Source organism: Erithacus rubecula (genome assembly GCF_903797595.1).
Source record: "Erithacus rubecula genome assembly, chromosome: 3".
In the NCBI taxonomy this organism is placed as follows: Eukaryota; Metazoa; Chordata; class Aves; order Passeriformes; family Muscicapidae; genus Erithacus; species Erithacus rubecula.
This window is the reverse complement of record NC_136689.1, coordinates 56,322,066-56,342,914: the sequence shown is the minus strand read 5'-3', so window position 1 is coordinate 56,342,914 and position 20,849 is coordinate 56,322,066. Positions and strand designations below refer to the sequence as shown.

Here is a 20,849-nt window from a genome sequence, read left to right as displayed (position 1 = left end):
AGAGTCTCTTTCCATATTAGGAAAGCAAAATTTAAAATTCACACTTACTCTCAATTTATAAGCATGCTTTGAGAAGCCTTACCTTCTATGATCTGAGCTGCTGCACCAGCATGGATTGACAAGCCAAAGAGCAGTAGCGACAAGTCCCAGGTCCACCAGGCATGCCTGGAGCAGGTGTGCCAAAAAAAAAAAAAAAAAAAAGGTGGGGGGGGTGTGGGAGAGTGAGACCAAAGAGTGTAACACAGAAACACATGAAGGAAAAAAATAAAAAGTGAAATTTAGAAGCAAGAGTTCTTACCATGAGAGCATTTTCTGCAAGTCAGTTGGAAGAACTTAAGCTAGGAAAAAGTGCAGTGCACATGAGTTTTGTGCTTATGAAAAGAAGAAATTAATAAAAACTGGAGCCTGCTGTTTCTCCTCCAACGTTCAGACACAAGTGGAACAAAGGCAGCACTCAGGCTCTCTGTGTGACTCACTGCAATTCACTGCTCCAGCTCTGAAATCTGACTCCGGGTAGACTTTCCTGTCAGACCACTGCCGAAAACTTCCTACTGTGTTTATGGCTGGACACCCCTCAGAGCTGTGCAGCATCCCAGCGCTGTCACCATCCAGCCTTGTCCTTCACTGCTGTGTCCCCTGACAGGCACAGCCTCTCCAGCTTCCCCTCCTGCTCACAGCCTCCACTTGCCCGATAAAACACCACCTCCGACATCCTTCCATCAGCCCTACACAGGCACTGATGCCAATTCTTACGTGGAATGGACATTTCTCCTGCCCTTTCAGCCAAACTTTATCAGAAGCAAGTGTGAAGGTGTGAGCAGGACAGAGCAGCAGCTAAATGGCAGGAAATGCCTGGCATTCACACACCTGCACTGTCTGACAGATTTTGTCACCTACAGAGACATTCTGAAGCACACCCTTTCCTCTGACAAGCTCTCTAGGTTTAACACTCATGTTCACAGAGATTTACACCCTGCATGTAGTTTGGGAGTGTGTCTCTACCTCAGCAGCTACACTATACGTGTCTGCTGCAGAGATCCTGTAGCTGAAACTAAACTAAGCTGAAATTTCTAAAAGTTTCCATTAAAAGTGTTATTTCACTCCTCCCTCCTAACTCAATGAAAAGCATTTCTTTCCACTTGTAGTTCTTCAAAGCTGGTACATGCCCAAGGAAGAAATGCTGCAAGGATATGCTTGAAATTAATCAGACAATTTTTAAGCCATGAAATTTAACAAGGGCTGTAATTGTCACTTTTTGACTGGAGCAGGAGAAAACTTTCCAAGCCTTGCATATGGAAAGAGACCAGTGGGTTTTTGGTAGATCTAGGCTGAAAACTACTGAAGATCTCTTTAGGAGAGTCAAAACTAAAAATTAATTTACCTAGGATGGGAAGTGGAAGACAGACAGGAGCAAAAATTTCTTGCAGTAATGAAAGAACTATCCCAATTAATAAAAAAAATTAGGAAAAATGTCATATTGCTGTGAATAGAATACTTGAGTTTGGGGGTGGTGGTGGTGTTTAGTTCGCTTTTTGGTGAGGTTCTTTTAGTGACTTTTTGTTAAGCAGTTTTGGGACCTTTTTTTTTTTAAATGCTAGTTTATCTATTTACATTTTATTAAACTGGGAAATACAGAGGTTAGGGCTTTAAAATCTAGAATTCCACCCCAGACTCTCCTTTTTGGATAGAAACCACAGGTCTCCCCAGGTATATTTTCAACTAAGACAGAGCAGTATTATTTGCTATTCACCTTCTCCATAAGGACAAGGAACAAAGAGATCAAATTATCTATTAATCAAGTGTCTTACTATAAATACACACAGTTTTATCTTCTTCAGAGGACCAAGGGTCATCATTTTCAGTCCCATAGTATTATCAAGGCTGAGAAATGCTTTAATCATTCACTTTTTCTACTTGAGGCTGCCATCTCTTTCCTTTTTTGCTCCCTGAAATTTCTCCATTGGTACCACCAACCACACTGTCTACAGGAACAGTGTTTGTAACGCTTGCTGAAATCATATACAAAACCCATTGATTTGATGCTTTTATCTTGTATACTAGATGTATGTTATCCTAAGAGAAAATACTGAGTTTTTAAGCATTCATGGAAAATGTATTTATATACAGCCTGGCTCACTTCGCCTTTTTTTTTTCAGGTTTGATATTTAGCAATAGCTACCAAGAACCATTATTAGTCCTGCTAAACTATTTTTTAACTCAGTTCCTTCCTTTGACAGGAAAGAAGGAACTTTCTGTCTCTTTATCCACAAAATGTCAGTGGCTTACTGCATAATCCCTCCTGTTGCAATAGAGATTTTATCCAGTATATATGAAAAAAACATATGTCTGCTTCGGTATCTTACAGCAGACTAACACATATAAGAGACAAATGTACAGGCAGCCTCCAGATTTATAAAATTTGTGATGAATTTTTTTTTACAGTATACACATTAAAGACTTCATGATTGGATAGATCTTTCCTCCAAATTTAGAAACCCATAGAAATGAAGGAAGCAATGTGCTATTCATGCAGATGATCTACATGACATACTGCTTACAGTGCCTTTAGTTTCCTCTGGACATTTTAGCATGGATGTCTGGCCAATGTTCAACGTTTTAATCCAATATTGGATGAAGGAAAACAAGACAGAGCACGTTCTTGACCTCTGCAGTCCATTAGTTTTGTATGGATGCCTGTGGAGGAATCCTTAAATACAGACAGTTTATTACACCCACTCCTGTAGGCCATTGGGATTTCCTGAGTTTCTAGTACTCATTTGTAGACCCAAGAGCTACTGAAGTGCAGGCTCTCTCTGTCTGCTCTATCCATCTATCCATGTATTTCTTGCTCCCCACAAGGGCAGTGACATTTGTACACATCCACTCAGTTTTAACCTTGCTATTTGTCTCTTCTATTTCAAACACAGCACTTCTCCTTTGAATTAGGACATCTGTGCTTTTCTTCACTACTGTGTCCAGCTGTCTGCAACTAAACTGGAGTTTTCTTTCTTGTTCAAAATCTCCATTTTCCAGGCAGAAGTTTTGTTTACTTCCCCTAGCTCTGTCAACTGATTACACTCCTTAAGGCTCCAAATGTCAGGCCACAATTCTGCTGCTGCAGTTCTAATCCATTCACTGAGTTAGTCTGGCTGTTGTTATGCTTCTCATCAGAGGGTGTTTTTTTCTTTCCTGTTGACTGCAACACAAATTTCTTAGCTGCACATTTCTATCCTCCATAGTTGTAGGATATAAGACTCACAGGAATATTGCTGTGCAAAGTTAGTTTTTGAGAAGCCAACCAAGGGCCAAGGTCCAAGGCTGGACCAAGGTATGATTGAGTTAAGAACTGCATCAGAAAAGAATAAAAGATTTATCCTTTGCTTGGACTTCTCCTGAGCATATACAAATAGTTGGCATTTATCATATCCTCTGTCAAGGAGGTCCACAGCTCAATTATGTATTTCATAAAGAAGTCTCTGCTTCTTTGTTTTCAGCTTAGGTCCTGATGATGTTCTTAGATATCTCTGAGTTCTTGTTCTGAATAGGGTTCACCAAATCAACGCCCAATCTCTTTTCTCTATGCCCTTTGTGGCTTAAGAAGCCTCTTTTATATAATCTTTCCACTTGTCCTCTTTCTGTACTAAGTGTGAACATACTTGGTTGTTTCTTGTATTGCAATCATTCCACATTTCTAGTTGTCTTTTCAGCCTTTCTCACAATTTGTGTGTTCTAGGACATAATTTTTGATCTCTGGTGGAATCAGGAGAATTATAACTGCATGCAGGTAATCCCAAGATTTCTTGAGTGACATGGAAGTGTACTCTGTCCTTTTTATGGTGAGGGAGAGAACTGAGGTGCTTTCTTGACTGCAGCCAAGATGACACCTTCATGGAACTCTCATAAGCTCAATAATTCATGCCTAAGAGGTATTTTTATGTGTAATTGGCATCTGTCCTCCCTCTGAATAAATTTATAGGAAATGGTAGAAATTAATGTAATCTACCATTAAATTCTCCAGTTATTCCCTCTTAGGAGATTCATTTGGAATTCTTTACAATCTGTCCTATCCTTATTTAAAAAACCCTCATCAGCAAAGTTCACTGCATGGCACTCACACAGCTGCCCACCCTCAATCCCACAAGAAAGCTGGGGAGAGGCTACAAGTGCATTTAATGACCTGTAGCCTCTGTCCTTAATGACTAAAGGACAAGGAGGAACAGCTTCACACTGACAGAGAGTAAATTTAGATTTTGGAAAGAGTGTGTTTACTGTGAGGGCAGTGAGGCACTGGCACAGGTTGCCCAGAGAAGCTGTGGATGCCCCATCCCTGCAAGTGTTCAAGATGAGGTTGGATGAAGCTCTGAGAGTTGTCTCTGCCCATGGCTGGGGATGAGATGACCTTTAAAGTTCCTTCCAACCACTCTGTGGTTCTATGATAAGGAAGGCAGCACAATGTGTGTAGAATTTCAGTGGTGACAAATCTCTACTACAAGAGCTGCCTGTATATTCCTGACATTTGCTTTCTTTTAAACAGCTGTTCACTCACAGACTCATTTCTTGTGCCTTGGCTTCCTGAAAAGCCAATCATTCTGAGTGCTCATTTAGGTGATGGATTGCTGCAGGGTGTATCAATTTATCCAGAAACTCTGAATGCCATTTTGGTTTTGAATATGATCAGCTGCTAAACAACTAATTTCACAGTGGTTTGGTAATACACTTTCAGAAGCATAAGAGATGATTCAGTATCTGTTTTTCTGCATTTTTGTCCTTTAAACAAAGCACCTTAGGAAAAAATATCTATAAATGCATATTTTAGTATATACTTATGAAGGAATAAGATTGTACATTTATGTACCTGAAGACAGGGCTGTAGTAAACCCTACAGATGGGTACAAGTTAAGATCACACATCAAAAGAATTCTGGTATTTTCTGGCTCTTTAGTACTTCATTTCGATTAATTTGATTTTCTGCCTATTCTATCTCTCCCTCTCAATACTGAAAAAAATGTGAAATCTTTCACATAGCTGGGGCTGATTGTCAAAGAAGGCAAAGAGGAATCAGGGACCTGAAGTTTGCAATGGAAATCTTAGAAAGGAATCTCCCATCAATACTGACATTGGGAGATGATTTTTGAAAGTGAAGAGACAAAGTCTGCTGGGCACACAGGTGAGTAAGAAAGTGGATGAAAAATACAGAGAGAAAAGGAGAGTAAGACTGAGTGAAAAGCCTGGGATAACAAGCTGGGAAAGAGGTGAGGGCAAAGCTAAGATGACTGGAGCCAGTTAGGAAGCAGAAGGAAAGGGAAGTGTTGGTATGTTACCTGACACTAGGTAGCAAACACACCAAGAATAAATGTTTAAGCATATATATTTCTCCTCTACAAACTCTGACTCAGTTTTTTGCTAGGCAGCATGACAAGAAGAGGCAAAACTCTGTGATACTTCTATTATAAGCAAGCATCCATGAAACCTATAGGCAAAGCATGACTTGTGCAATACTCAAATATTTCAAGCAGTTTATGCTGTGAAAAATTATATTTCAGTACTTCTGGTGGCATTTGCAAGTGTCAATATGCCTCTATCTGTTTTTCAGTTTGTGTTCTAAAACAAAAAGCATTGAAACTATTAATCAATTATTTCATACTCACCAAAATTACCATTTCCAGAAATGGCAGAACTGTTTCTGGTGAAGTTTATGGTGCTGGCATGACACACTAAGTCAGTGTTTAGAAACTGTACAAGCAATTGCAATTATTCAATAGAGCATGTGGGACAACTGTAAAACCAAGCATAAATAGATGTTCTGCTTGTAATTTAAACTCATGTACATGGCAACACTGATCCTATTAGTATACTAAATTAATTTATCATGAGCAGAAGGGTACATAGTTTTAAAGCATATTTGAAAAAAATAAGTCTTAACCATATTAAGTACATGCATTGCACTGAAAGGCTCCATTCAGACTAAATGTCACACATTCCTTTTACATGAATAAACCCAGAAAGAATTATATGCAGCACTTTTGCTGTCTGTCTCCATGTGCAGCTGAGCTGAAGAAATATTTTCTCCTCCACACACATGCGCACATGGCCAGTCACAGGGCACAGAAATTAAAACCTTCCCCAGAATCTCTCTCCCCTTCTGTGCAAGCTAACTGGGCTAAAATATTTTCCTTGTCAAAATGCTTATAGAACTTGACTCAATGAATGACCCTAGTGATTACTTTTTACACTGCCCTGAGATAAACCTGCAAAAAGCCTGCTCTTCTACACTGGGAGAAACCTCTTTCCCACAGGTTTATATAAAGTAAGGTTTTCAGAAAAGTAAAATCCTATTTTTTAAGCCAACCACAAGGTGATGCAAGTGTCAAGTATTCAATCACATTAGATTATTTCCCCAAATTTCTTCTTTGCAAGTCATCACAACAACAAGGACAGAATAAATGAAGAGTAACTGATGCCATCTGCTGTACTTGTGACCCTGTCCTGCATGATGTCCAAGTCTCTAAACTGGAGAGACGTGGATTTGACGGATCAGTGGATGAGGAATTGTCTGGATGGTCACACTCAAAGAGCTGTGGTCAGTGGTTCAGTGTCCAGGTGGAGACCAGTGACAAGCAACATCCCTCAGGGTTGGTTTTGGGACTGGAGCTATTTAACATCTGGGTCAGTGAACCACAAAGAGAGTGATGGGACTGAAGGAACCAACTCCTTCACAGATCCCTTCTCCCCTCAACCACCTGTGCTTTTGGGATTGTTAACATAATGGAATATTTAACAGTCTAAATTGAAGCTTCACCATTATTCTTCATCTAATTATTGCAGAAAAAGAATGAAAAATAAAGTAGCTAGAGTACTAATATGCAGGAAAAGATGCAGTGCTTGCAACAATACCATTGAAAATTGAACACACACAATTTTCTTAGTTTCTAACCCTTTTCTGATGTTATGCTCATCCTTTCACTGTCCCTCTGGGTTCTAGTCTTGGTGGTTTCACTCTGGTGTTAGCCATGGGAACAAGGACTTAGAGCAAGTTCTCAACATCTGGAGTTCTTTACTGGAGGGAATATTATATTTTTGCTGACTACTGCTTCTTCCTCTAACCTACTATAAATTTGCTTTGAATTTAGGACTTTTTAGGAATTGTAAGCAAAATCCATGACATAAAAGATGAAAACAAGATATTAAGTGTAAATAAGTGGTAGATTTAAACGAGGATCTATACAAAAAAAATTCCATCACCTACTGAGATGAAATGTCCAAATAATAGATGTGTCAGAACAGAAGTCTCTGGTCTCATGAAGTTTTGCAGGTGCAGTTCTCACCAGCTGTCAGTGGCAAAATGCCAGTCAAGGCCACTGTCGTGGTGCTCTCAATACAATGGCTACATTTGCTGGCAGGATGATCTATTCATACCTGTATCTAGAAAACATATTTCTGATGAACACAAAACTCCACTTTCAAAGTGGCAAGGCTCCATGTTACAGGGAGGCAGCTTTATTTGCCAGCACAGCATGGCAGTGTCACAAAGATCTTTGGATGACATTTCTCTTCCCTCTTCAAATCACCCTTATCCAATAGCTCAGCTGTCATCGTGTTAACCAGCTTAAAATTGGAAGAAATTTGTAAGGATTACATTTATGTAAGGATTGGAAGAACTAACACTCAAAAGCAGACAATATCAAAACGTTTTCAAAAAAACTTTAAATCATTCTGTTGGTAAATGATGTTTTTTAATGTTTAGAAAGTCCATTCTTAATACTAAAGGGCCATTAAAAATGCTCAAAGCAAAGCACAATTTAAATAAAAATGCCAATTTTTATGTCTTAAGTTTCACTTTTCAGTTTAGAGAATGGAATTATTTTTTCTACAAAAATAGTGCTATGTACAGAGATATTAATCTGTCAAAGAACTTTAAGGACAGTATATGCCCACTTTAGTCTGGCATCAAATTTTACAGAAGAATTCATTCTTTTATCTGAGTATGTCTGTTTCTGCTTCATCCATGTATTTTTGGAAAATGCATTCCATGTGGCAGATTATTTTCACGTCATTTTGTGAACTGTTCTCCCTCTCTTCTCAAAATACAATAAATTCTGCCTTCCATATTACCAACCCTGCCTTTACCAATGGAGATTTTTCTTCTCCTGATCCCTTCCTGTGTGAGACCTCTGGAATGCCTGTTGAAGAGAAGGCAGCAGAGGTTAAAACTGGAGCTTGCCCACAGGAAGTGAGGTTGTTCATGAAGGGAGAAAATCTGGGCATTTAAGCACCACAAGAAGGAAACACACAATGCCAGCAGGACAGAAAGTGTGTTTATGCTGTGACTGTCACAGGATAGCTACCACCCACACTTACCAGACAGAAATAAACACATTACCCACACATGTGTTTGACTCTTTTACCAAAATTTAAAATGCAGTTATTTATAGATCTTAAAAAACATGATGTGGGCAAAATAAGCTTTGAGTGACAACATGATTCACATCATGTTGTGAGTCTGACTTTTTTTTCATTGTTTCTTTTTTTAGGAAGAGGTATTTGGCACACAAACACACCCACACAATGATTTACACGAAACTGCTCAAAAGTAAAAAGAGACCCTCTTCCACAAGTCAAACAGACAGATGATTTCTGACACAGCAGCAAGGATTGTTCAAAACTGCCAGAGGTATCCACACAGACAAGGTTTATGACTAGAGGTATTCCTTATTCAAAAACTCCCAGCAATAAACTGGTAACAACAGGGTTGGGAAGGGTAGCAGGGAGAGACTAGGGAGCAGAGAAGCCTGGCTACATCCCTGTGCAGTGCTTCATGTAATGATGTTCATCACTCCTAAAGATCTCTGTCAAAACAGGCTCTAAGCTATCACCACCAAACTTAAAGGTTATTTTCACCTACTACCTCTTGAAACGAAATTTCATTGTCCAAGGGTTTAATCACAGATTAAGAAGAAGAAATTACCAGTGACAAAGTGGTACTGTGCTTTAGCCAGGTGAATGATGCAGTCCCTAATACATGCTTGGATAAATGAGAGTACATTTATCTACCACACTGTGTCCAGAGCTGCTCTGATGTGCTGCAGGAGCTCTCTGAGAGCATTGGTGCCCTGATGGCTTTGCCTATGCTCAGAACACACACTGGGTGCAGTTCTGCTGCATTCATAGCAGTAGGAGCACTGGCCTAAGGTGGTGGAGACACTCATTCCCACAAAAGCCATGAGAACAATTATGGGGATAGGAAAATTCTAGCTTTGACAGCTATACTCTATAAATTTTGGCTGACATTAGCCAAGGAAATCTAAATTGCTTTGCCTATGCATCAAGACTCCTGCTAATTACTGTCGTTGTTAGTGAATCAGCTTAGAAATTTATTTTCTTTTCTCCCTTTGCTGCTGAGATGTGATGAGCTTCATTTCATTCATGGGTTAAAAACAAACAACTGTGAAAGCTTAGCTTGCATTTTGATGATACAAATTCATTTTGCCTGATGCATTGTTTGCTTCCCAAATCATAAACTCTAAAAAATTGTTTAGCAATAGTAAATTAATTAATGCTGTGCCAATATTCTCTGGCTTTTTGGTTCTACTTATGATGACTTTTATCTACAAAATACTGTGTTTTCTTCCTTACTTAACACACAAATTAGTATGTGCTAACTCACTCACCCTGTATTTTTTCCCTAGCTAACAGAGAATGCTGTAATACCCAAACACCAATTATATGAACAGTAATTCTATTCTGAATTGCTGGTGTTTGCACCTCACTGCTTCAGGAACCAGCTGAGCAGGGAAGACAAGCATGTACTAATCTCCCACAGTCCTGGGTCTCACCCACCTTTCACACTCCATCACTGCATCACCTAATTATAAACATGTTTTTCTTTCAGTTCCCTGTCCCTGCCTGTCTCTCCATCTTCTCATAAGCTGTAAGCCCAGTTTCTGTCCCATTTCATTCCTTTCAGCCACTCTTTTTTTTTTTTTCAGGCCTTGTAGAATTATTTTAGCTTTCTGTATAACAGAACCCAGGGAGCCCAATCTGGGTAGGAAACAGTAGTAGTTAATTAAACAAAGCTGAACAAATAGAAATAATTTAAGGACTTGAGCCAGTAATGCGAATGCTGAGTGCACCAACATGAGTGTCTCTGCAGCAGACACATAATCACATCCCCCAAGCCCTTCTAGAAGTCTAGTCAGCTCTATGGGGGGAAAAAAATCATTACCATTCCCTTTCAGTGTTTCTATCAGTTTTAAATGAACATGCTTCAAGTTTCTGCTTGTGTAATGTGACAGGACTAAATTAACAGAACACCTGAAACAGGCCTGAGATACACCTGAGGCACACATGGCCATGGGATCCTTCTGCCACACTGTGACACCTCCTGCTCTGCTATAAATTGGGTGTTAGTGGTTCATTCACTCCTCAAGACATCACACATTAATTCCTTGCCTATAAGGATAAACTAACCCATTCATATTGTTGTCTAGTCAGACTAGCTGACAGCCCTTCTGTTGTCACCATCCCTGAAGGGTGTGCACAGACCTTCTGCTTGGCTTTCAGGATTTTCCTCTAACTGCCTTGTTCAGCTGGAGCAGCCACAAACCCCCAGTCTTCCTCAATGACTATGTAAAACCCACTTCTTTGGTGTGCTGGTTACACAAAAACACCAACAGAAGGAAAGGAAAAGCCTTCTGATTGCATGCTTTGCAGAGAGGAAGTCAAAGAGGGCAAAATATATTTTTGTGCACATTACTTTTACATCAGAGAGGATCATGTGTGAGATGCTGCACTGTGCAGCAAGAGAGAAAGAGATATTTCTTTTTCTCTTCCAAGACCTAAGGTAATCTCAATCTTTTGAAAAATAAACAGCACTTTAAAGTGATATATGTAACAATCAATAAAACAAAACAAGAAAGATATATTTTCAAAACAAAGAGCTGAAAATAATTTTCTGAATAGCAGTTGTAAGAGAAACAGGGAGAAGCAGCTCTTAGATTTTGGATTTTCCAAAAATGAAGCATGAGAGTTAGTTGTAATTCCGCTTCTTGGAAGAGAACAAAGCAAACAACAGAAGCAGAAGACTTACTTAACAACCACAAACAGCTAGTCTTCCAGACTTTCCTTCTTCTGTCCTCCATGCCCAGCTTCTACATTTTCTTGAATATTGCCCAAAATAATGGAGCAGTATGTATGAACCAGCTACGCCTCCAAAGGCAATGACAGCAGTGTGGGAAATGCCCAGACTAGAAATGGGAACTTACAAGAGCAGTTAAAAATTTACTTTGAGACAATTTTAACAGCTGGTAATAAACTAGTAACAAAAAAAGCTTGGTTGGATTTTTGGTACACAAGTGAACATGTAAATAGCAGGAAAAGTTAAATTTTTAATTTAAAACTGAGTGCATTTAGTAAGGTGTGACTAAACCAAAATTGATACAGTCTATGCAGGTTTATGATGCCCATCAAGGCTTTGTTTTGGTCCCAGAGCTTCTGCTCTGTTGCTGAGGAATTTTCTTTCCTTTAGAAGTGCTAGAAATAGCAGGAGAGAGGGCACCGAGTCAGTTGGTTCCTGGCTGTGCACAGCACAGGGATCTTTCAGGCAAAGTTTGTGTTTACAGAGGTGACCTGTCAAAAAACACCTGAAGTTTTGCATTGTTTCATTTTTGTAACCAGCCATTACATTATCATATATTAAAAAGGGAATTTACAAGCACTTGTTTGCACTGATAAAGAAACTTGTGTTTCCTTGGATCCAAGAAAGTATAAACAAAGGAGAAATGGAAAAAACAAGTAAGATTAACAGAAGGTTCTTTTAGCACAGACTCATTTTAGCTTTCCTGAAGCAGTATAATCCAATGCAGATGTTCATTTGCCTCATTCTTGGCAACTGTGTTAGATGAACTTCCTCTCCTCAGCAACATTTTCTCAGGGATTTATTGTCCCTTTGTTAGTCTGCCCTTAAATTGCTCATTCCTTTCATGTGACACTGAAAACCCAAAACGGTGACAAATTGAGCTAAACACATGAAAGAACTACAAGAAAATAGTAACATTATGTAAAAGTAAATGCAATATTTAAGTGATTTAAGTACAAACAATGATGTCTGCTTTTGCTTTATCATTTCTGATAGTGGAGATGATAGTGGTGAAGAGTCATTCATTAAGTCAAAATAAACCAAATAATTACATAAGAAAATTAGAGAGAGCAGTAGAAACAGATCAAACGACGTGGACAAGGTTTACACTTAGTAACAAATGTGTGTATAATGTATAAAAAGGTGCTTTCTCAGAATTTTTTTCAATAGACTAAAGCATTAGGTTCTCAGATAAATGAATTTTACAACAATGATACACAGCTTCTGATCATACGAATATGGAGGAGAAGGCAGTACTGCCAAGTTCTTTAGAATTCAAGCTGCTCTTTTAATTGAAACCTTTCCCTTCACTTTGACACAAAAATGTTACAGTTGGTCAAAGCCTTAAATGAACAGATGGGCATTAATTGTTCTAAGGGCCTCATGAGAAACCTTCCCTCTGTCTGTACCAGTAGCTCTAGCAAAGATCAGGGGGTTACAGTCTCTGGGCTGTGTTGCAGATAAAGCTATCCATGCTCCTATCCCTGTTACCACCTTGACTCCAAAAATATCTGTGCTGTTTTATCACAATTCTATCTCCATTGGTACTAGCTGAAAAAGTGTCAAAGAATTAAAAAAATGTGCATGTTAGGATATGTATGTGACTATTCTGGGGGTTTAATAGAATGAATGTCTGCCAGGGCATGCCAAACCAAGTAGCCCAAGAGAGGCAGAAGAGCCATTTCCCCAGGTCCTGCCTGTGGTGAGGCTGAGCAAGTGCTCCCCAGAGGCACAGAAACATTCCCAATATGGGAGCACACTTGGCTGGCCAGCACAGAGAGAGCACAGAGCACTCCCAGAGAGCTCCATCCTGCTCCTTCCTGGGACTGGGATGGAAGCCCACCCTGACATGCAGCCTGGCCAGCTGCTGTCCCCTCCATCCTCTGCTCTTTCAGCTGCCTCTCACACAGGGACACACATGGGAACAATTCTCCCCGGCAGCTGCTCCAGCCCTGCTGTCCTGCCAGCAGCCAATCCCCAGCCCCACCTCCTGCTCTCTCCAGGAGCCAACTCACACACCCTCTGCTCTCTCCAGCATCCAGCTCAGACTTAACAGCCTCCAGCCCATTTCCTGCCACCTAAACCTCCAGACACTCTCATCCACGCAGATCGACTCCACCAACCAGGCAGAAAATCATGGCCAGGAAAACAGATGGACCAGACATCTATTTACACACAACCAGTCCCTTTTTTCTCCCTTATCCAGCTATTTTGCCATGACTGTTCCTCCCCAAGCTGTTGTGATTGCCTCATCTACGTCCACCTTTAGTTCTTCCATTGATCAATCCAAATAATGAGTCCCACATAGCCGTTCCACTCCTGCTTAAAGCTCATTTCATTGGGAATGGTTGACAGGAGTCAAAGGCTGAAAGTATGAGACAGAAGCTGGTGGTGGCATTAGATGGCTGTGCCAGAAATGCAGCTTCCTTTATGGATGATGTCTGGCTCAGGATTCCTGCCCTGACACATAGTTTGAATGTAGCATAAGCAGTGCCTGCAGTCACTCAAACTAAAATATTTTAAAGTGTGGTTATGGCTGTCTCAGTCAAATATAAACCAGACTTAAACAGGTCCAGGAGTACCTACATAAAGATGTTTAGCATTTTAGGAAAAATAATTTTTACAACCTTCTTGTATGGAATTAATGAGAATGCTTGTCTAGAGTAAGAGTAGTTTGTCATTCCAATATTTATATGTTCCTACATTCTTTGGCCCTTAACACTAACAGGACATCCTAAGAGTGATGGGATGGATGATGCTCTCCATGATATTGAAATCACTGTCAGTACTTCAGTAGTTCTGTATTTTTTTTTCTCTGTGTGTTGGTTTGTTGTTGTTGTTTTTTGTTGTTGTTGTTTTTGGTTTGGTTTGAGTTTTTGTAGGAGGGAATGTTGGGTTGCTTTTCAGTTTTGTTTTGTAGCTGCTGTTTTTAAGAATAAGTCAGATTTATAAACAATTCTTACCTCTCATGAAACTCTTGTGCTGCAACAATTTGAACCCCAATCTTGTTTAATCTTGAAAATTTGCTGTTTCTGATCTGAAAAGCAAAAGGTGACACAAAAACTTAGAAAATCTGCTCTAACCAAAATCCCATGGCACATTCCAAAATCTGAACCTGCAAACAAATTAGTCACTTTAATCATAACATAGAAAATGTACCAGTAATCAATTGCTGGAATGAAAATCTATATTCTTTCTTACCTGAGGGAATTCCAAAGTAATAAATCTGAATAAGTTTTGGGGTTTTTTAACACTTGTATCTAATGCCTAAAGCATCAATCAAAGAAGGAGTGCTCTTCAGTCTAATTTCCCATCAGCAAAGAGTATTCCCCAAAACATATTTACAATACAGGATTTTGTGGCAGTTCTAACTCTACCAAAAATAAACTTTGCATTGCTTATTTTGCAATCTGATACCCTTTGGCTGCAACTCCCATCTCATAATTGAAAGTTTTGATTCAAATAACCAACACCATTTTACACTGACTAAAACTAGTGAGAAAAAATTTCCTAGATAAAATAAGATCTTCTCATACAGTTTCCTTTTTATTTCACTGGGCAATCTGAGAGCACTGTGAAAGCAAAAGGACAATATCAGGGTCAGGACCAGGGCCACTGCTGACTCTCATCAGTGAGAGGTACAGGTAGCCCTAGTGGCTTCTCTCTTGTGCACAGAGTGGCTGTGGAAACCATGGCTCCAGTGACACCCCATTTTTTACTCAGAAATAGTACACAGACATGTACAAAACATCTGGTTCATGCCAGAAGGAGATATTCAGAACCCTGGTACATTTCTTATTTCATTGAAATAAAGGGAGAAGTTAAATTAACTTTACAAAGCCTTCTAAATAAATTCTGTGCTGGCAGAGGAATGACTGGCAGGGGATTCATTAATTTCCATTGGAAAAGAAAAAAAGTGGTTGTGTGCTTCCAGTGAACTTTTTATTTTTGATATGGAAAGTAATAGCAAAAATTTTCATAGAGTTTAATGAGCACATACAGGATTGGTATCCTGGGAAAAATTAAGCTGGCACACAATTTCTGCCTATTGCCTCCCAAAATTTCCTTTCCACTAGCACTACATGTATTAGTTGCCTCACTGAGATTTAGGAATAGGCCAGCAGGAAAAATTCAATGTGTGTAAGTTTTTCAAAGACTTAGGCAACTGAAGACTCAGAGCAAGACCAGAGTCAGGTGGAAGGTAAGGACAGTAATTCACAGCCAGGGGCAGCAGACAGGCAAGGCTATGACAGTCAGCATTCAGTTTGGTTTCAATTGCCCTGAAGCCAAAGCCTAGAAATGAAGATTTCCATCAGTACAAATCAGGCCATGGTCTTTCATCAATTTTCACACACATGACTCTTCTGTGAGCTTGCTGAACTGGCAAAGAGTTATTCTGTTCATTTCTGCTGTGCAAGTAAGAACATTTGGCTTACAACATGAAAGTTGAGAACCAGGGTCAGAAAGAAGTATTTGCATGGATGTACAGCCAGGGGCAGCAGGAGAGGGAGAGAAAGCCCATTTGCTTTCTTTATTTTGACCAGTTCTGGACACCACAAGAAGTCCATCATGCCCAAAACTCTACCCACATCTGAGACAAAATGAAGAAAACAACACAAAAATTATTCCGATTTAAGCAGATTCTTCCAAGCTAGTACTTCACCTTGCACTGTGTATTTACAAACTGAATAAGCACTGTAAAATGAGTAAAGAACTATGGATCATTTCTTCATGTCCAGTAAATCTGTAAATAGTTGGGATTTTTTTTTTTTTTTTTTAAGTGTGACTGGTCCCACCTTCCTAGGTGTCTGTGATAGTGTGCAGTTTGTGACAGAAAAGGGAAAGATCTCTGAAAAATCAAACAGGTGACAGCAGATGGATGTACTCCTGTTACAATCTGTTCTCCCCAAGATCCCTTTAAGGCACAGAAGCAAAGCATGAGAGATGCTTGCCTGCAGATAAACAGAAGGTTTCTTTCACTACAGCTAATGCCTCACATTTTCTTGATATGAATATTAAGGATATAGGAATTTACTGGCTCATCTGAATAAACACCACATGTGCAGCTGTACTAAATATGTCAGCAGTGCACAGAATAGGGCAGTTTTGTTTGCTCAACACAATGTGTTAGCCATGAATAAAATACATGTAGTCACTATACCTATGTACATCTCAATGCATAATTTATTACAACGGTCACATTTTATTCTGTAACTGAGAATTAAAATAGGTTTGTCATATTTACATTCACCCCCAAGTATACTGTGTATTAATTAAATATTTTTTCTTATGTGTGTTTGCGATCAGAAAAAAATCCATGAGTCAGTCATTCTGTCAGGAAATGCAGTGATAAAATCACTGGTACTTGAGACAAAACAAAGGTGATTCTTATAGTCTAGCTCTTCATGGGGAACTACAGAAGCAATATCCCATAGCTTTAGTTATTGTAACATCCATTTATTCTGTCACTTCTCACTGGCTTGATATACTTCCAGGATCTAGACTTTCTAAATTTCCAGAACAAACCTCAGTAGGCAAAAACAAATATTGTTTTTTAATTCAGCAGCAATCTTTGTATTCTTTTTGCATTAACACAAATCTTCCTGTAACTTTTTGTCAGAATTGAAAAAATTATTTCAAAGAGATTGATGCTGCTGAATATACCCATTATTATCAATAAATATGTTGATTAAGCCATTAACAATATCCCTGTACCTTTCTGCTGTCATACTCCAGTCAGACAAAGATTTAATATAAGAAAAGAACAAAAACCAAACTAGGTGTTGAGAGTTGTATTTCATCTTGAAATAAGCACTAGCAAACTATGGGTTTTCTTTGCATAGGGACAGAGAGAACATTTTAAAGAGCATTAGAGGATATCACATCTTCCTCCTTCTTCTGTCCAGGCTTACCCTGGAGAAAAACTGTCCTCTTTCTTTGACTAAGAAATTCTATAAAATAACAAGAGTGCACATTCAAAACATATATATTATTGCTCTGAAACTTTTCATGAAGAAATGCAGTCAGAAAAGGACACAGTATTCAGAGTGTTCCAAGCAGTTTACAGCTCAGATACAATACAGGGAAGAGTGAAATAAAGCTCCCTGTTTTTCCTTCATGAAGGTGAGCACAGTATATATCTCCTTATCTCCCTCATGGGCACAAAATCTGAAGGTAGTGAGGGCTCAAATCCCATTCTTGTGTCCACTCTGTGAAATCTCAGCAGTCTCAGCTTTGTAAGGAGCTGTATATTTCAGAATTAGTTGCAAGAACCTTCCGTATGTGTGAGAGTGAGCAAGTGCAGCAGGTAGTGGGGTTACTTGCTTCAGAAATTCTGTCTTTGGGGATATTCCATAAGCAATCTGACTAAATTGGTTGTGCCTTGGGCAAGGAATTGGACCATCTGAGATTCAGAAGTCTTTAACAGTATTAATTCTTGGAAAGGTCTGTGATTCCATAGGGGTTTTGGAGGGGCAGAAGGCTGTAAGGGCTCATTCACTGCAGAGAAAATCTCTCAGCAGGAGAACAATACCAAGTCTGCCTTTTACATGTCCTTCAGAAGATGACATTGGGACCAAGAAACTATCCTTGTGAAGCCCATCCCACGATCATAAAGAAATGGATCTTTTCTAGGAAGTGCACTTTGCATGTTTGGAAGGAGACAAACAGAGAAATCAAGCCAAAACAAGGGATTGTGGTAGGCTGGACTGCAAGAGGCATCAGCAGATGTGAGAAGGGGCACTCACATGAATGCTGATGCAGCATTCTTCAGATAAAGATTAAATAAATTGCTCAAAACTATTTGACAGTCAGTAGCAAGGCCAGGCATAAGCAATGATAAAAGTAGGATTAATCTGGCTCAAGCATATCAATCACCTTTTCTGATTTTCTTCTTATAAATATACTTAGTACTATGTTAAATAAAGCTGGAAAAACAATAATGTAATAAGCCACGTGCAAATATTTATTTCAGTAAGTCAAAAAAAAAAACCCCAAAACTATTTCAAATACTATAAAATACAACCTAGTTAATCACTTCAATAAATGCTTGTGGAGCACTCCAGCTTCCCAGTTAACAGATGTGGGTGATTAAATAAAGGAAAAGTAACAGAGAATCTATACACACCATACTATGCTGTTACAAGTACTGAATGCAAACTGAAGAACAGAGACTGAAGTGGTAGAAGAACAAAGCTAACAAAGGGAAGAAAAAGAAGTTTTATTTATTTGACAGGATGAAACCCACAGGCATCTTCAGAGATAAACCTGGATCACCTCCCATTTATAAATCTCTCTAATTGCCTTCAGAAGGTTCCAAATCCAGCCAAGGATGTGAAGAAGATTCTACATTAGTCAAGGATCCAAGTATTGAAATGATTGCAACAGTTGTAGAGCTGGTTTGCAGGCAAACCTATGCTCATTGGAGTTCTAATTTTTTCAAAATGCAGAGACCACAGTATGAAGGACATCTGAGGTGGCATTGCCCCATTTAGCTGTAAGGGGCTGATGCCAGCAGGCAGGAGTCAGGGCTCTGAGTGCTCTAGGGTCACCCCAATGGCACAGAGCCCCCAGCTGTGGGGCCTCACCCACAGCCCAGGATGGGGCTGCAATCCTGGCTGGACATGGGAACATGCAGCTGCAGGAGGCTGGCATATGACAGGTTGGGACAGCTGGATTTCCCCCAAAAAGAGAGCCAAAAGTTGCCTACATTCTAGCATACTCTCCAGAGACAAACAAACAAAAAACAGATAAAATTGGCATCCGTGTTTGTGGCACTTTTTTGTTTATTTTTTCCTGGTTTTGTTTTCCTTTGTTTGCTGTGTGTTGTTTTTTTTCTCCCAAGCCAAAGATTGTTGCTCTTGTCTTGTCATTTCTTTGATCAAAGCATTAGCAAAAAGTTAAAGCTTCAAGAAAAATTCACCAATTCTGTTTCTAATTATTTGCTTTTTTAAAAATGAAAAGCTTGTTCATAGCTAGTCTTAAGAAAGGGCTAAACTCTGATGTGGGTAATCAAATTCAGGTTTGAGGTATAAAAACTTTAGAATAATTGCATCTGACTCTTGGCTTCCATGTCAAAGGAGTGATCAGTTAACATGAAACTTCCATTGAGAGCTAGATTACACTCCTCAGAGGTTCAGATTTAGCTATATGGAAACTTGACATAACTTACTGTTGCACTTTAGAAGTGTTGGTGTGCACTGTATTTAATAGTCAATCTACAAATAATTGAAAATGAGAGCAATAATTGGCAGCAGGTTAATGCAAAAAAAGAGGGCTTTCAGAAAAGCAAATGCTGTTCTAGTTCCCATGGCACCATTCCCAATATTTGTTTTATACTCCTGAGAGAAAAGAGGAAAGCAGAACAAATGTTAAACCTCCCACACAAAATTCTCAAAGTAATATTATAAATCCCCCTAAGGCTCCAGCCTTGCTGTCAAATTGCTTTTCCTGTCAAGTTTCCAAATTCTTTTATTGAGAAAAGATAATAATTATAATTATCCAAAGTTTAAGTTGGTGAGTTTTTACTAAAATAGTTAAGCTGCAAATTCTCATTGAAGAGCCTTGTGGAGTCATTCATTTAATTTGCACGGTATGATTACCACAATGAGAAAAATCTCATATATATATATATACATGCTTGTGCAAATGCATTTTTTCCTAATTATCAACTTCATGGGAAAATAACTGGTTTGTATCAGCACTCACTAATTATTCATAACAATTATCTCAGTATTTATTGCTTCAAAGAATTATTCACTTGAGCAGATATTATCTTCTGCACTTTCCAATGATGTTGTACAAATTCTGATGTACTGCAATACTATTTTTCTTATCCATTTAGCTGATTGTGCTTTCCATAATTCCTTGGGCTCAACAAGAACCTTCCTAGAATGCTCAAGAAATACATATATATAAAATTTTTAAAGACATTTTAGTTCAGCCATGTTTATGCCTTCAGGGAGAAGAAATGTTATCAAAGTTCTATTTATCATATCTTATTTGTAAATACATTTTTAATACTGCAGTCCTTGGTATTTACAGAAATTGATTTTTAACTTGACACCCAAGTGGTGGTACCACAGATCTTTAAACACTGAAATAAGGCCATACAATTTACCATGGCTTTGTCAGGAGATACACTGAAGTGATTGGAGAAACAGAAAGCAACAACAGCAACACAAGTAAATTAGTAACTTCTCTCTGCATGCACGACAATTCCTCAGTTGCCATTTAGTTAGATTTCATCAGAAACTCAAGTCTTGCCTGTACTAAGTGCAAGAGAACCATGCAGAGCAGCTCAGATGAGATGCTTTACATAAGATATATTAAATAGATGAAACAACTGCTTAAATAAAATTTGCTGCAAGAAAACTCTTTTAGACAGTCACAGTTTAGGACCAATGTCCTTTAAAAACCCTAACTTTGGCACCAAATGTTAAGCAGAGAAATAGTCTCCTGCATCCCTCAGGGACTTAAGCAATGCCCTGAAGTACTCCACATAGAGCTTTTCAAAACTAAAACCTGTTAAAGTTTTTGGGATGTTCCCATCACCATCACCTTTATTTCTTTAAAGCCATTTGCGAAAAGTCTCTAACCCATAGATCAAATTTCACCAGATTTGGTGGCCTCTAACAGCACCCTACAGGCAGCTCTTTGCAATCTGAGAAACATGAGTCCACAGGCTCTGTCTGAATAGAATTGAGATTCTATCTGA

General features: G+C 38.9%; 1 protein-coding gene and 1 long non-coding RNA gene across 3 annotated transcripts in view; both read right to left on the bottom strand.

Moving 5' to 3' along the window:
- The window catches only part of COL15A1 (collagen type XV alpha 1 chain), a 114,370-nt gene extending 113,717 nt beyond the window's left edge, over positions 1-653 (bottom strand). The window contains exons 1-2 of one of the 2 annotated variants that reach the window (XM_079301982.1): positions 299-653; positions 83-165 (exon numbers count right to left, since the gene is read on the bottom strand). In XM_079301982.1, coding sequence (XP_079158108.1) covers positions 83-165; positions 299-309 — 94 coding nt within the window. In that variant the 5' untranslated portion in view covers positions 310-653. The remainder of the gene's footprint in view (positions 1-82; positions 166-298) is intronic. The other variant, XM_079301981.1, reaches the window with a different exon arrangement.
- Positions 654-7,736: 7,083 nt separating this feature from the next.
- On the bottom strand, positions 7,737-14,173 carry LOC306800618. The gene is made up of 3 exons (XR_013773878.1): positions 14,098-14,173; positions 11,087-11,205; positions 7,737-8,180 (listed from the first exon to the last, which is right to left on the bottom strand). It is a non-coding gene; the product is annotated as an uncharacterized lncRNA (long non-coding RNA).
- Between the last annotated feature and the right edge of the window lie 6,676 nt (positions 14,174-20,849).